This window comes from Notolepis coatsorum (assembly GCF_963971535.1).
Source record: "Notolepis coatsorum genome assembly, chromosome: 6".
In the NCBI taxonomy this organism is placed as follows: domain Eukaryota; kingdom Metazoa; phylum Chordata; class Actinopteri; order Aulopiformes; family Paralepididae; genus Notolepis; species Notolepis coatsorum.
In genome coordinates, this window is record NC_140170.1 from 138,063,766 (window position 1) to 138,078,884 (window position 15,119).

Below are 15,119 nucleotides of genomic sequence, written 5' to 3' on the forward strand. Positions count from 1 at the left end.
CAACGGCACATGTGCAGCGCACCGATAGAAAATATTGTTGCCTCTTCTGACACAACAATGGAGCCAAGTAAACACTATATGCCCACAATGATGGGACTTATAATTGACCAAACTCATTTCACCACACAGCACAAACAAACCACTAGCTGTGGGGCTTACAATGATATGCTCATCATCAATCATCCTCATTGATCATCAATACTACTCAGAGAATGGCAATAAAAAGCATGCATACCATTTAGTTAATTTGTCCGAAACAGCCCAGAAAACAGCCATGGAGCCATCTGACTCATTCTGCTTCATAACGTTATTCCCAGGGTCTTTCTTGGGCAGTATTGTATGTCCTTTGATAATCCATGAACACCTCAGAACACCTTCAACTTGTTCAACTTGTTGATATTTGCCTCAATTGGTAAATTGATTATAGTAGCGTACGACCAAAACCTCTACTGTACATCTCTCATTGGAGTGAATTGAGCCTGTGCCAAAAGTTGTTTGTGCCAAAAGCTTTGGAGGAAGTAGAAGTAGTGGAGAGGGGAGACTAGTAAAGGTTAAAGTAAAGTATGCAAATATTGCCATGGTGTTTATAAATATATACAGTAGGGCTATGGTCCTGTATGATAGCAGCTGAGAGACTTTCTTGAAACAATGTCTTTAACTTTAGAAGTCTCTCCGTCTTCTAATGTCTCTAGTTATTAATAATGTGTTTTAAGACACTGGCTGGTGTGCCTTCCTCTGTCTTCTAATCTCTTGAAGTTATTATCAGTGTGTTTTAAGACACTGGCTGATGGCTTCATCTTGATTGCCTCTTATTTACACTCCTTTTGTCAGCACTGGTTTATTCTCCGGCTCCTTAGAAAGGTTGAATGGCTGGGAGCTGTTGTTGCAGGGACGTCTTGACAGTGTTGTGCTGAAGGATCAGCAGATGGCCGAGAGGAATAGAAGTGCAAAAAGATACAGATGTGGAAAGACTGACGTAGTATGAATAAGTATATTAGCCAGGGACTTAAACTGGGAAATTATGTTGTGGGAGTATGTGCGTGTGGGAGAGGGAGCTTTATTGCTGTTTAGGGGAAAAGGAGAAGTTAGTGAGTGTCAGCCAGTCCGTAATTTTTTTTTATCCACTTTTTCTCCTATTTTTCTTGTATTTTCCTCCCATCCCAATTTAGTCGTTATGCCAATTCCTCCCTCCCCTTCCTGGTTGTTGCGCACATTTGCCCCCTACCTGCCGGTCTAGGGAGCCCTGAAGTCTATCACATGCTTCCTCCGATACATAGGAGACAGCCAGCAGCCTCTTTTCACCTGGCAGCGAGGACTCTCATTGGGTGAGTGTAACGCGTGGGAGGGCACACTACCTCACCCAGATCCCTTCCTCACTGTGCAGGCGCCCTGACCGACCTGTAGGAGTCGCTGTTTACAACGACCAGAATACCACCCACCGGCTTCCCTCCCGCTGACACTGCCAATTGTGTCAGTATGACGACCGGCCAAGCCGGAGGCACTGCTGACAGCTTGATTCGATACCAGTGTCTCTGCGGTGGTAGACAGACGCTTAGTCCGCTGCGCTACCCGGCCGCACCTAGCCAGTCCGTAATTCTTGAGAATCGTCTTGGTCCGTTAGCGGGGTTCGGTACATATTGGTCGGTTCTCATACGGGCGGGGGCTGGTCCGGGAGAAGAGACGTCAGGCGTCAGGGTTCTCAGACGATCGGGGGTTATGGCACACAGCGGGGTCCTCCTTCCAAAAGCAGATAAACACAGCATGGGGTCACACAGACAACAATCTTCCTCCTCTTCTCTCTCTCTCTTCTCTTACTCACTTCCTCTCATTGCGTACAGGTTTCACCTCAGTTACTCCAATGATTCTTTCTCTCTGTCTCCATTTTCTATGCTGCTTGATGTTGATTGCGCTTACCTGTCCCGTGTGCATCTGGCACAGGTGCGCTGCATTGGCGCTGACGCACTCTGCTCTGCCGGGAGTCTCCTTGGATTCCCTAATATGAGCATATGCCCTAGTACATTGGCCGAGACATAGCGGCCATCCACATCCAGTACCATGCCAGCCGGTCTGCCACAATATATAGTTATAGAATAATGAATATTCTATATATATGGTTCTAGAATTATTTATATTCTATATCTATGGTTTTAGAGTAATTCATATTCTATATCATTATCTATGGTTATAGAATAATGAATATTCTGGTTTTAGAGTAATTCATATAATAATTTGTATCTGTTTATATCAATCCAATCCAATCCACTTTATTTATATAGCACATTTAAAACAACAAAGTTGACCAAAGTGCTGTACAAGTCCACAAACATAGGATAAAACATAAAACATAAAAATTTAATAAAAGCACATAATAAAACAGTACAATGTGTCACATAAAAAAAGGCCAATCTCTCAAAAACTGTTTAAAAAACAAAAGCCAGAGCAAATAAGTGTGTTTTGAGGCGTGATTTAAACACCTGCAGAGTGGGGGCCTGCCTAACATGCAGTGGCAGCTCATTACAGAGCTTTGGGGCTGCCACTGCAAAAGCACGGTCCCCCCTAAGCTTCATCCTGGAGTTTGGAACGGCCAATGGTTTTAGAGTAATGAATATTCTATATATATGTTTTTAGAGTTCTATATCTATCTTTGTTTACCCATCTATCAAGTCAAAGTGGCTGCTGTGAAGAGGGCCTATTATCATCACCAAAGCAAAGTATGTCAGTATGATTGAGTTGCTTCCTGCAACAAATCCTGCATGCATTATTAGCCACTTATACCTGACACAGGGGAAAGATGACATGAACTGTCACAGCTCCTGTAAGTGACAGATATATGCCTACTGCTTGATAAACTGCATAACCCAGTGGCAAATCTCACTATATTTATGACAGACCCACACACCGGCAGGTCTTGAATCAGGGACATTTCTTACTGTGAGTGTTTCTCGCTTGGATCATGGGGTAGTAAAGTGGATGTGATACTTTATGCTGGAGTTAATGTAGATCCACCCCCCACCCCCATTGAAATAGAGCTCAATTGCTTCTGAGAAAACGAGGTATGGGGTCTGGTAATCAGTAGGCATATAAAATGCTCATCAAAGTGCAGAAAACTTGAGCTGAATCTCTCTCTCTCTCTCTCTCTCTCTCTCTCTCTCTCGGCATTGTCAGGCACTCCTCTCATTCTCCTTGTATCTGCTATGTGTAAATCTCTCACTGCAGTGGCCTCTTCTATCTCTGAATGACAATGTCAGGGATATTATGGTTTTACCCCGACTGCCATTGCCACGTTAGCGAGATAATCTTTTCACATTTGTGGTGCACATTCATGACCCCTAGATGATGAACCCTATTGGTGACCCCATGACCTTTCCTCTAGCGCCACCATCAGTCCAAATGTAATTTTGAAAATTGTGAATATGATCATTCGAAGAGCTTTCTTTCCAATCTTTTATAATTTGCGGTGCACATTCATGACCCCTAGAGGATGAATCCTATTGACTTTGGTGACCCCATGACCTTTTCTCTAGCACCACCATCAGGCCAAGCTTTCGATTTTAGAATTAGAGTCTCAAATACCTTTCGTTCAAATCTTTTTTTAATTTGATGTGTATATTCATGACCCATAGAGGAAGAGGCCTATTTATTTTGGTGACCCTATCACCTTCCCTCTAGTGCCACCATCAGGCCAAACATTCATATCCTACTTGGGAATGTGATAACTTAATAGATTTCATTCTAATATTTTCAGATTTGTGGAGAACATTCAGTACCCCTATATATACCCCAATTTCCACCAAACTTGACAAATATGTTTGCCTTACAATAACAAGGAGGCCGGTGAAGAGGCATCTTGCCTCAGGGTGGTGCTATTCTCATAAAACCAAAAACATCTACTCCTCAACGGAGAATTCAGGTCGTTTGGGAATATACCCGCTGTCGGTCACCGATGGCACATGTCTAGTTGTTATTATGGTATTTGGTACAGTACATGGTTTTATGGTATGATGCATTTAAAATATTTTGAAAGAACATAGCATTTTGTAAAACATGTATTTTGACTCGGTATAAGCATGATGTTAGTGTTATCGATTGCATACTTATACAGTATTCAGATTCACATTTGATCAAATTCTGTGCTAACCTCAATGGTGTCATTTTTGTGTCACTCTCCGAGTGCCGTTCCACTTGATAGACTTGAAGAGGAGCCACACTTCCTCAGAGGATGTACTCCGGCACAAAGGAGCGACTTCTCAGAGAGAAACATAAAAGTGCCACTGGAGAGATTTACATACAGTATATTAAGGCATCAGACCCTATCAAGACAAGAATGACATTAGACTTGCGTGTCAAGAACGCTTACATTGTTCATTAATATCAGATCCCCTTGTGTTCTGTTCCATCTTCTCTACCAGTGTTTCACTGCTGCGAGGGGGACATTCTCCTCCTGCTGGACTCGTCAGGAAGTGTGTCGTCCTATGAGTTCTCACGCCTGGTGCGCTTCCTGACTGAGCTGCTCCGCCCATTTTCCCTGGGGTCTGGCCGGGTCCGGGTGGGACTGCTGCAGGTGGGCACCTGGCCTCGCTTGGAGTTTGGCCTGGAGGCCCACAGCAATCAAGCAGACCTGCGGGGGGCTCTGCTCGGGTCCAGGCAACTCAAGGGAGACACCAACACAGAGGCTGCCCTCAAGATGGCCCGGCAGCTGCTAACCAGAGCGGAGACGGAAGCTGGACCGGAGAGAGACGTCGAACTCCCTAAGGTGCTCCTGTGGTTGACTGACGGAGTGCAGCCCGGAGACGTGGATGAGCCAATGGCTGAGCTGCGGCAGCAGGGTGTGGCTGTGTTGGCTGTCTCTACGGGGCATGGGAACTACCAGGTGCTGCGGCGTGCTGTGACTCCGCCCATCGAGTCTCACCTCTACTTTGTGGACATAGATGACATTGACATCATCTTAGAGGACCTGAGGGAGGCCATCATTGGTGTGTGTCTGCCTGCCTGCCTGCCTGCCTGCCTGCCTGCCTGCCTGCCTGCCTGCCTGCCTGCCTGCCTGCATGCTTGTATTGCCAGATACAGTACATATCGCTTCTGTCGGGTGAAAACCTTGTATCTCCATAATGGTCAACTTTTCAGGAATTAAAAACAAAATATTTTGGATTGACAGCCATGTATTTATGAAGTTCTACATTGGTTTTTGGAATGTGTTTCAAGGTCCTTTGGGTCATGAAATACAACACGGAGAACCATGTAAATGTTCAATTCAAGTAAAAACATGAAACAGCACAGCAGTGATATGTGAGAATTCATTTATTTAAAGGATTTTAAAAGATTATTTTGGACCCCTAGCCATGTTCCCTACTTACCAATGATGTAGAGTCCTTTACTCCTTTCTCAGCACAATGTTGTTATTTTTTTTATCCACTTTTTCTCCTTATTTAATTTTTTTTTCTCCCATCCCAATTTTGTGTATCCAATTCTCCCCTCCCCTGTCTTGAACGTTGCTCGACTATGCCCCCCACTGGTCGGTTGTAGAGAGGATAGAAGCCTTGCATCACGTGTTCCTTCCGGTACACGAGGAGGCAGCCTGTCACATCTTTTTTCGCCTGCCAGCGCGGACTCTCATTGGCGAGGTGTAACGCATGGGAGGCTCACGCTACCCTCGCCACTTCCTGTCTCTGCTGTGCAGGCGTCTCCCAACCGACCTGTCCACAACGTCCAATCCCCACCCATCGACTTCCACCCGCTGACTCTGCCAAATGAGCCAGTACGACGGCCGGCCCAAGCCGAAGGCAATGCTGAGACTGGGATTCGATACCGGAGTCTCTTGCATTGGTGACGAGCGCAATCTCCGCTACACCACCCAGCTGCCTAGCACAATGCTGTTCTTAATACTGGATCCCTGCAGCTCCTGCTAGTTAGCCACATGTGCATGTGTGCCTGCTTTTATTATAGAGTTGTTGTGCTGATCTTTAGAGGAAACAACTGTTGGAACCTTCTGTAGTGTGGTAGTGAAAGGGTTAACCCTTTGTCACGTGGCAGTGAAAGGGTTAACCTTCTGTGTTGTCGCAGTGAAAGGGTTAACTATTTGGTAGTGTGGCAGCAAAAGGGTTAAATACAGCTTTGTGTTGATCCTTAGAGAAAAAACAGCTGTTGGTTGTATTATAGACAGAGTGGTGCTGATCTTTAGTGTGTTGGTTGCACAGATTGAATTCAGCGCAGTAAGAACCCTGCCAACACCATGCGAGAGGTGAGAAGGAACAATCTGCCATGTGGCTGAGCTGATCTTTAGAGGAAAAACAACTGTTGGTTGCACCAATTGAATTTAGCACAGTACTAGAAACCCCACTGACATCACGCTAGGTGGGGAGGAACAAATCAGCAGGTGGCTGACAGAGTCGTCAAAGTGAAGTATCTTTAGACACCAGCTTGTTATTGCTGATAACGGAATGAGACGTGTGATCATTCTCTCTTGTGTCTGTCTCTTGTTATCTGTGTGCGTTCATATCTCTGTGTGCCTCTGTCTCACTCTGTGTTCTCCACTTCTGTTTGGTCCACAGAACTCATCCGCACGGAGCGGCTGCGCGTGGTGCGTCTCTCCTCCCACAGTGCAGTGCTGCAGTGGTGTCCTGTCCTGACTGCAGAGACTGGATACTACGAACTCAGCTATAACTGTGTGTGGAGGACAGAGGGAGAGCCCCCCCCTGGTACAGGCTGTAGCAGCGGGCAGTACCACAGACGCGTCCTGCCGGGGGACACCAGCCGGGAGGAACTGAGCAACCTGCAGCCTGACACCACCTACACAGCCACACTCACCCCCGAGTCCAATCAGCACTTCCACAACACCCTGTCCGTCACCTTCACCACTCTGCCTGGTGAGAGAGGGGAGCATAGCGGGTACACAAATGATAGACACCATGTAAAATCCACCCTGATTACTTCATCTAGTTGAAATGGGAGTTGCACATGCACAACTTCCACTGGGAGGAAGTCCAACCCTGTGTGTCTGGTTCTGCAGCGCCCTGATTAGCTGTCTGGTTAGTTGCTATAGTTATCTTTAATGACAGAATATGACCTTGTACAATTGGCCACTTGAAGCATGTGGCCAAATAGTACTTAACTTAACCCCAAATACTGGGTTTTCGATTTTTATTTTAACCACCGTGGCCCATTTTGTTGTAGTATATTGATCTTCCCTAAGGGTGTGATTGATGAATGTAAATTCTAACTAGGTGGGGAAAATGTACTAAGTGTTAATAACAGCTGAACAACTGCCAGAGGGTAGCTGGTTGTCCTTCCAGATCCTGATGGGAGGACATGAGCTACATGTACTGTAAGTTAACTCAGCGAGTTGGAGGGTAGCTGTCAGTATATTCACAGTGCACTGCCCACCAACACGCTGAACACAGAACCTGATCCATGCAACTACCTTCTGCGGACATCACCCTGGTCTGTCGTGAGTGCACACTCGCGTGAGCGTGTGTCTCAAGTTTGCTTATTAAAAGACAAAGTCCAATAATTGTATTTGATGTTAAAAAAAAGTTCCTTTTAGTTAATTTGAGTTTCTTGTTGGATGTAGTGGTATAGTGCATTACTGTAGAGCATTAGTGTAATGTTAGAGGTAAGAGAGTGAAGTAGACTGCATTTTCTGACTAAAATCACTTTTAAAAACTGCCTCTTTTTTAAAAAGTGCTTATGTTGACCCAGAATTCATGCTACGTGAACATTTGTTTGCACGTTGCTTGGCTGTGAATGTATGGGAAAGGATTGTGGTGGATTGATCACACTGGGCTCTGAGTCCTCATCTCTTGACTCCTGTGGGTATCGTTTAAGCATTACATCATGCGCAGGAGTGTGTTATACGAATTAGATCATGCCTACGGGTGGTTGTTAGACCCCCCTAGGCATGATCTAATTCGTATAACACACGACTTCAAGTGATGTAATGTCTTTTATACAATGGCCCAATTCATCCAACCTTATTGCTATACAATAAACACACAGTAATTGAAGCATAATGGAGATTTATTCACAAAACCATCTGCAGAAAAAGTAGGTCCAAAACAAAAAGAAAAAAAAGTTGCCTCCGTGTCTAGAAGCAGGTGCGGTGCTTCAAAGCATGCCATCTAACAACAAACTTCATATAAATCCCGTAATGTATTATTGTTTTGACAATGGGTCATGACAAACCAATTACATAATCCAACATTGTGTAAACAACTAACATATTCCAGTTAACGGTATCTTTTTAAAATTATTCGTTACGAATATATCCATACTTCCATTGTGTCCGGGACATCCAGTGAAATCGCTTAGTGCGACAGTGTCCTTTTGCAGAGGCAGGTTGCTACAAAGCATGCCATCCAACAGTGAAGTTACCGGTTGTTATTTGATTGATTGATTGATTGAAAATTGTATTAACAGATTGCAGAATGAGTACAATACAGTACAGCTCAATACACACAATTGTTAAGGGGATGCAGACCAGAGAAAGACTTTCGTCTTGTTTACATCAGGGTCCCCCATTTTCAATGCATCATAACATATATGACATACAGATAGACAGTGCTACATCTATACATAGGTTGCTACAAAGCATGCCAGCTAACAGTGAAGTTAGCGGTTGTTATTTGATTGATTGATTGATTGAAAATTTTATCTACAACGAATGCCATCTAACAACACACTTCCCGCGATTTATATTTTGTTTCACAATGAGTCATGACCAACCAATTACATAATCCAACATTGTGTAAGCAACTAACACATTCCACGTGACTTTATCGTTTTTGAATGAGTCGTTATGACGATATCAATACATCCATTCATAAAGATTATTGTCCGCCATCTTGGTTTCATTCATAAAAACACGAACGGCAGAGTGATTCGGAAGAAAAGTTATTCGGTTGTGGGCGGGTTCTGGGATCACGTGGAGTGTGTTATGAGAAATAACAACGTCTGAAAGCAGTGTTTCAGTCAATCAGAATCAAGAAATTTGCATGCCATAATTGCTCTTAAGACATGTGCTTTGTTTCATAATGCTGCTTCACGTTGCCGCTTTTCATAATTGCCACACTTTCAGTATATATGAGGCAGACTTTTGGCACTCACTGCAGGAGGAATAAAGATATATTGGTTTGTCCATTCATCCATGAACGCTCGATATTCTGTGTCTTCTGATCTCATCTCTCACATCTCCAACTTTAGTTTATCTTGCTTTCTCTCTCCTACTTTGGTTTATCTTGCTTTCTCTCTCCTACTTTAGTTTCTCTTGCTTTCTCTCTCCTACTTTAGTTTCTCTTGCTTTCTCTCTCCAACTTTATTTTCTCTTGCTTTCTCTCTCCAACTTTAGTTTATCTCACCTTCTCTCTCCAACTATCTATTTCTCTTCTGCACACTGTAAACGATCACTTAGATTGGCTGAGTTGCGTGAAGTAATTTAAATAACGTATGCGATTGGTCTGGGGGCCTCAGCTCCGAGCCAGCGCAGTTGAAGCTGGATAAGCTACGCCCTGTTAAAGACTCAACATTATGATTAATTTCTCGATAATTTACCAAAAATGGGCCGCAGTCCGGATAGAACCATCACTCAGTCCAGTCTCTACCTCCTGTCTCTTCAGAGGTGCTGAGTCCAGCAGTGGTGTTGGTGTCAGACTCCGGCCCTCACCAGGTCCGTGTGAGCTGGGGTCCCCAGCAGCCTGACCGGGTCCGGGAGTACAGGGTGGAGTACGGAGCCTTCCCCAGAGGACACGTTCAGACTGTGACGCTACATGGCCATCAGAACTCGACCCTGCTCACAGGCCTGGAGCCAGCTACCCAGTACCTGGTCACAGTCAGCGCTCTGCACACGTCCGGCATAGAGAGGGCCATGTCTGTCAAAGCATGCACTCAGGAGGGTATGGTTACACGTGAATGCCTGGGGAGAGATGATGGAATTAGTGGCGTGTGTGTCTGTCTCTCCAGAGCCAATCTCACCAACTATAGGGCTGTGGTGGCTAACGGGGCTGTGGTGGCTAACTTGCCATGTAGGCTGACAGCAGGCCAAGGACGTGACTCCTGGAATATTAAGTGTAGGGGGCTGATGGGGGCGCTATAATTAACCCATTAAGCCCAACGGGCCCGGTACGGGCCGGATTTAATAGAATAGAATAGAATAGAAATACTTTATTCATCCCGAGGGAAATTTGGCACTAAGAATCGCTCACAGTAAACAGTAAACATTTAGGGAGAAAAAACAATATCACATCAATATCATGTCATAAATAGATCAATACAGTCCATATTAATTAATGTTGTATTTTATTTTATTTTTCTAATGTAGCCAAGAGTAAAGACCCTAACCCTATCAAAACGGCAGTCAAAGTGTATATTTTCAGCACTACGTTTGTTTACCAATGATTTTAAGTGTTATTAGCTAAATATGAGTTGATAAATATCTCTGCGCATCCCGGTGGAAACCGGATGAATTAGACGCGAGGAAATAACGCATCATAAATCAAATCAAATGTATTTGTAAGGCCCGACAACACACATTAATGTCCCTATGGGCCGGACACGTCTTCTTTAATGGTCAACATTTTTAACTTTGAAAGGTCATACCTCTTCCGCCAGTCCAAAGTCCAATTTACATTAAACTTGTTACAGACATATATCAATCCTCACTCTTAAAATGTGCCTCCTCAATGGCCCATAAAGTCTGCCATATTGGATTTCCCACCATTTTCACTTTAAAAAAAAATGTGTCCAACCCTTGCAAATAGTGTGCTAGTGTAATAGTGTGTAGTAGTGTACTACATTCACATTTACATTTAGTCATTTAGCTGACGCTTTTATCCAAAGTGACTTACAAGTTCTGAATGAGTAACAATGTTCATCAAACAGTGCTGAAACTTGGGTGCTGCAGTGTTTAGTGCATAGTAGTAAAGACATATTAGTATAGTAGGAAGAGTGCATGATAGTATAAGACCGTAAGAAGGTTAGTGGATATTTTATTCCTTTTTTTTCTTCTTTTTTTCATTTCAGATATTGTAATGATATTGTAAGTGTGTAATAGTGTGTGATTGTGTAGTAGTATAATGGTGTCAGTGTAATAGTGTGCTGGTGTAATAGTGTGCTAGTGTAATAGGAATACTGCGGGGAGATATGCTTTCATTGGTCTAGGTTTGCCCCGTCCCCTATACTTAAGCCCCACCTAACATGTAACGTAAGGCTCCTAGAAAATAAATGCGTGGCTGCCCCCTGGAGGAGATTTATGCTCTACTGCAGTGGTTCCTCTAGGGGTTGCGAGCCGCCGTGGGGGGGTCGCCAGATGATTTAAAAAATAATAATAATAATAAAAGATACAAAAATATATATATATTTTTTTATTTATTAATGCAGTCAGGCCACTGAACTTAGAAGCAGGCCAGGCCAGTGTTTCTAGTTGCAGCGGCGCAATAGTTAGATAACCTAGGTGGGGAACAACCAAGAGATCACTGCAACTCACACAAGTTGGAGAACTATCTCTCTCTCTCTTGCTCACACACACACACAAAGGGAGCCGCATGTGATTGGTGGAGGCGGGACCCTTACAAAAAACAAAAAATCCATCAAAATCAGTGTTGTTGCTAATCATTGACACATGCTAGCCTGTAATAATCCCCCCCCAGAAAAATCTACTTTGCATTTGATATATTGCAAATATATGCCATCACACACACTGGCATTTAAAGGGTTAGAATTATAAAATGAATATGTGGTGTTATGATCAGGGCTGAAGTTGAATAAAAGATTTATGAAAGAAAAAGTGGTATTTCAACATATAGTAATATTTGTATGCCGTTTTTGAAGAGGACAATTTAGTCCCTTATGGTAAGAGTGAGTATATTTTTTTTCAATCTGACGTTACAAAAAAACTGAAAATCCATAAAAATCAGTGTTGTTGCTAATCATACATATGCTAGCCTGTTTTTTAACAATAATTTGTGATGCCATCACAAACACTGGCATTTAAAGGGTACAAATAAAAAAAATCCTACACCAGAATGCAGGAAATAAAGTCTTTGTAACACAACATTTCCTGGTGGGGGACCCCCAGACCCGCTTAAAAAGTGGCCTGACTGGGGCTATATTTCGCACTATATTTCCTGGCCTGAATGATTTCCCCAGTCCGGCCCTGGTTAAAAGCCTCCAATGCTTATTAGTGTGTGTGCGTTTGAACGTTTGCATGTTTCAACCATACATTTCCATAAAAATTAAAATAAAGAAAATCTTTTTTTTACCTCCTATAATAGTGGGGGTCGCGGCTCTCTGACACCGTTATTTCGGGGGTCGCGGCCTGAAAACTTTGGGAACCCCTGCTCTACTGAACACACCTTTCTAGTTGTACATGGTGTTTGTTTATGTGTGTGCATGTGTGTATTTTGTGTGTGTTTCAGCTCTTTTTTCCTTCCCCTAAATTCAATTTCCAACAGTATAAAATTTTGTTCTGTTTATTTAAGTTGTTGACCTTGAAGAGGTTGGTTCCTGAGTACACTGTCACAGTTTTCTGTTTTAAAAAAAATTACTTAATTTTTTAACTTTTTCAACACATTTCAAATACATTCAAAACCAGATCTGTGTGTCCCAACGTTTTCTCTTAGAGAACACTGATTATTTTAAACATATCAACTCTTGATGAATGGTACAAGGTACAAGAAAATCCCATAGGTACAGGTACAACTCTGTATAGACTCAGAGCGGAGCATCTGGAAGAGATAAAGGTACATTGATGTTTGATGTAATTGATCTGCTCAATTCGGAAAATTGACCCCTCACTTGTTTTGTCATTTTGACAAAGTTCCTTTTTCCCCCTCTCGCCTATGGTGAAAATAATAGTGTTTTCCTTTCTCGTTTACCAGTAATTTTGTCCTTGATACTGCATGTGGGGTTAATGGGGAAATTGTGTTTCGCCAAAGGATTCTATGTTTTGTTAAAGTAATAATATAAATAAATTTCTATTTTCCCACTCTCTATCGCCAACTAACACAATAGTGATTCTACCTATAACCTGTTCATGAATGTTTTTTTTGCTGTTCTTGGCTGTTATAAACACTGGTGTCTGGCAGGACATTCCCGGGGGAAATCATCTGGCACACAGGAGGTGATGTGTTTTACATCACCAGCAGTTAGTTTGGAATGAATAGAAGATTAACTCAGTAGTAGCATGAATTTTCAAGATGGAAAGCAAATCAATACAATGCAAAACTACAACAATGACCACTTATCACCAATAGATGTCGCCAAAATAAACAAGGATTAAGGATTGCCACTTTAACGTTCCAATTTTTAAATGCCAGATTTCTAACACTAAACTACCAGATGTTGCAGACAATGCACTGACGCTGGTGACCTGATCTGCAATGCTAAGCTATTTTTGGCCAGTGATTATAACTGCAGATTCAAAATTCTAAATTATTATCAGAGAGAGAAATGTATATTAGATGGCCACAGCCTGCATGAGCCACAGATGAAGCTAGGAGTGATCTATTCATTCATTCATTCAATCTTTATTTAGACTCAAAATTACATTAATAAATCCTTAATAGTCCATTCATCTTCTTATAGTTGCAGGAGATACTGGAGTGGCAGGAGCAGCCGTCAATACATCACCTGTGAGCGGTCTAGTCCCTGTGGCAGTGCTCCCAGGCCTGATGGACCTCAGGCTGACCTCAGTGGAGCGAGGTGGGGTGCAGGTGGACTGGCGGGGCCCTGAGGAGGGCCTGAAGGGCTACTGGCTCAGCTGGGAGGGGGAAAACTCCCAGAGCCCCTCTCCCTCCCAGCCCTCTACCATGTACCTGCCCCCTGGTTCTCCATCCATGCGTCTCACACACCTTGCCCCCAGCAGTCGAGTGTGTGTATCCCCCGTCTACAGCTCTGGCCGTGGAGAAGGAATATGCTGTACTGCAGGGAGGTAGATGGGTTGGTCAAGTGGAACATTTGCTTTTGATTATTTTATGATTAAATTGTTGCAACACACAATTTATTTATTCATAATGGGTTTGGTGTTAGTCCTAAGCGAACATGTACCAACACAGATAATTGAACCTCCACCCTCTTCTCTGTCTTTGATAGGTTCAGTGCTCTGGGGCTATCAATAATAAGACAAGCAGGAAGCTGACGTGAAGAAACTGGTGAAATTTGCCATTTTAAGTGCTTTAATGCTACCTTGGCAACACATTAAAGACAGAACCCTTTATGTAAAATGTAAATAACCCTGTCATTTCATCAAGCCACTTGTGTTTTCTGCCATGCTCCAAGGCTACCAGTGCATGAGGAGAGGTGATGCAGTGCTTGAAACGCACTGAAATGATGACTGTAAATCATGTTCTCGTTTGGTTGGATTGATGTAAAGCTGATGCTGAATCAAAAACCACAACATCAAGAGCTAGCCAGGTCAGCTTCTGCATAGAGCTTGTATTATAGGAATGATTGTGAATATGTTTTGTGAATGCATTTTCAATGTTTTATACAGTAGTACGAAGAGGCATTTGTCTGTAACTACATGCTACTGTCTTCTTGCCCAGGTCTCCTTTGTAAAAAAGAGTATATCAACAAGAATTACCTGGTTAAATATATGGTTCTTTTTTTAAAGAAGATAAAAAATCGATGTACTTACGCCTGTAATAATGAAATTAAGTGATAATGATAATGAAAATAAAAGTAATTCTGTTTGAAACCAAAGGGAACAGGTAGCTACTTACCAGAAATGGACAATGTGTCTTCTCTGGTATTCATAATAATGACTGTGGTGGAAAGGGAGTTGATTAAATGTAGGCTACTAGACATGTTATGACATTAACGATACACACAAAAAAACAAGAATAAGTGGATTTGCTTGGAACACCTGATAAATTAAAGGTCAGACGAGATTCAGCTGTCAACTCTGTCTGAGCTTGCTTGTTCATAGGGCCATCTAGTGGATATTTATCACAAGTTGCCAGTTGTATACAGTTTGTCTCGCAATGTGTTGATAATTTACAAGCCATTACCACTGCATACTTTTTCTTTACACTGAATGTACTGGAAATATGTTTTTCAAACAAAAAGTTAAATTGTATCTGAAAACAAAGAATGAGATTCGGCTTATGATATAACTCTGCCACCGGCTACGT

The 15,119-nt window shown here is 42.8% G+C and overlaps 1 protein-coding gene across 1 annotated transcript in view; it reads left to right on the top strand.

The window, feature by feature from the left end:
- Positions 1-14,808, top strand: part of LOC311231136 (von Willebrand factor A domain-containing protein 1-like) — a 31,194-nt gene extending 16,386 nt beyond the window's left edge. Inside the window, exons 2-5 of the mRNA XM_084317637.1 lie at positions 4,410-4,973; positions 6,549-6,863; positions 9,609-9,884; positions 13,573-14,808. Coding sequence (XP_084173763.1) covers positions 4,410-4,973; positions 6,549-6,863; positions 9,609-9,884; positions 13,573-13,922 — 1,505 coding nt within the window. The 3' untranslated portion in view covers positions 13,923-14,808. The remainder of the gene's footprint in view (positions 1-4,409; positions 4,974-6,548; positions 6,864-9,608; positions 9,885-13,572) is intronic.
- Positions 14,809-15,119: the final 311 nt, after the last annotated feature.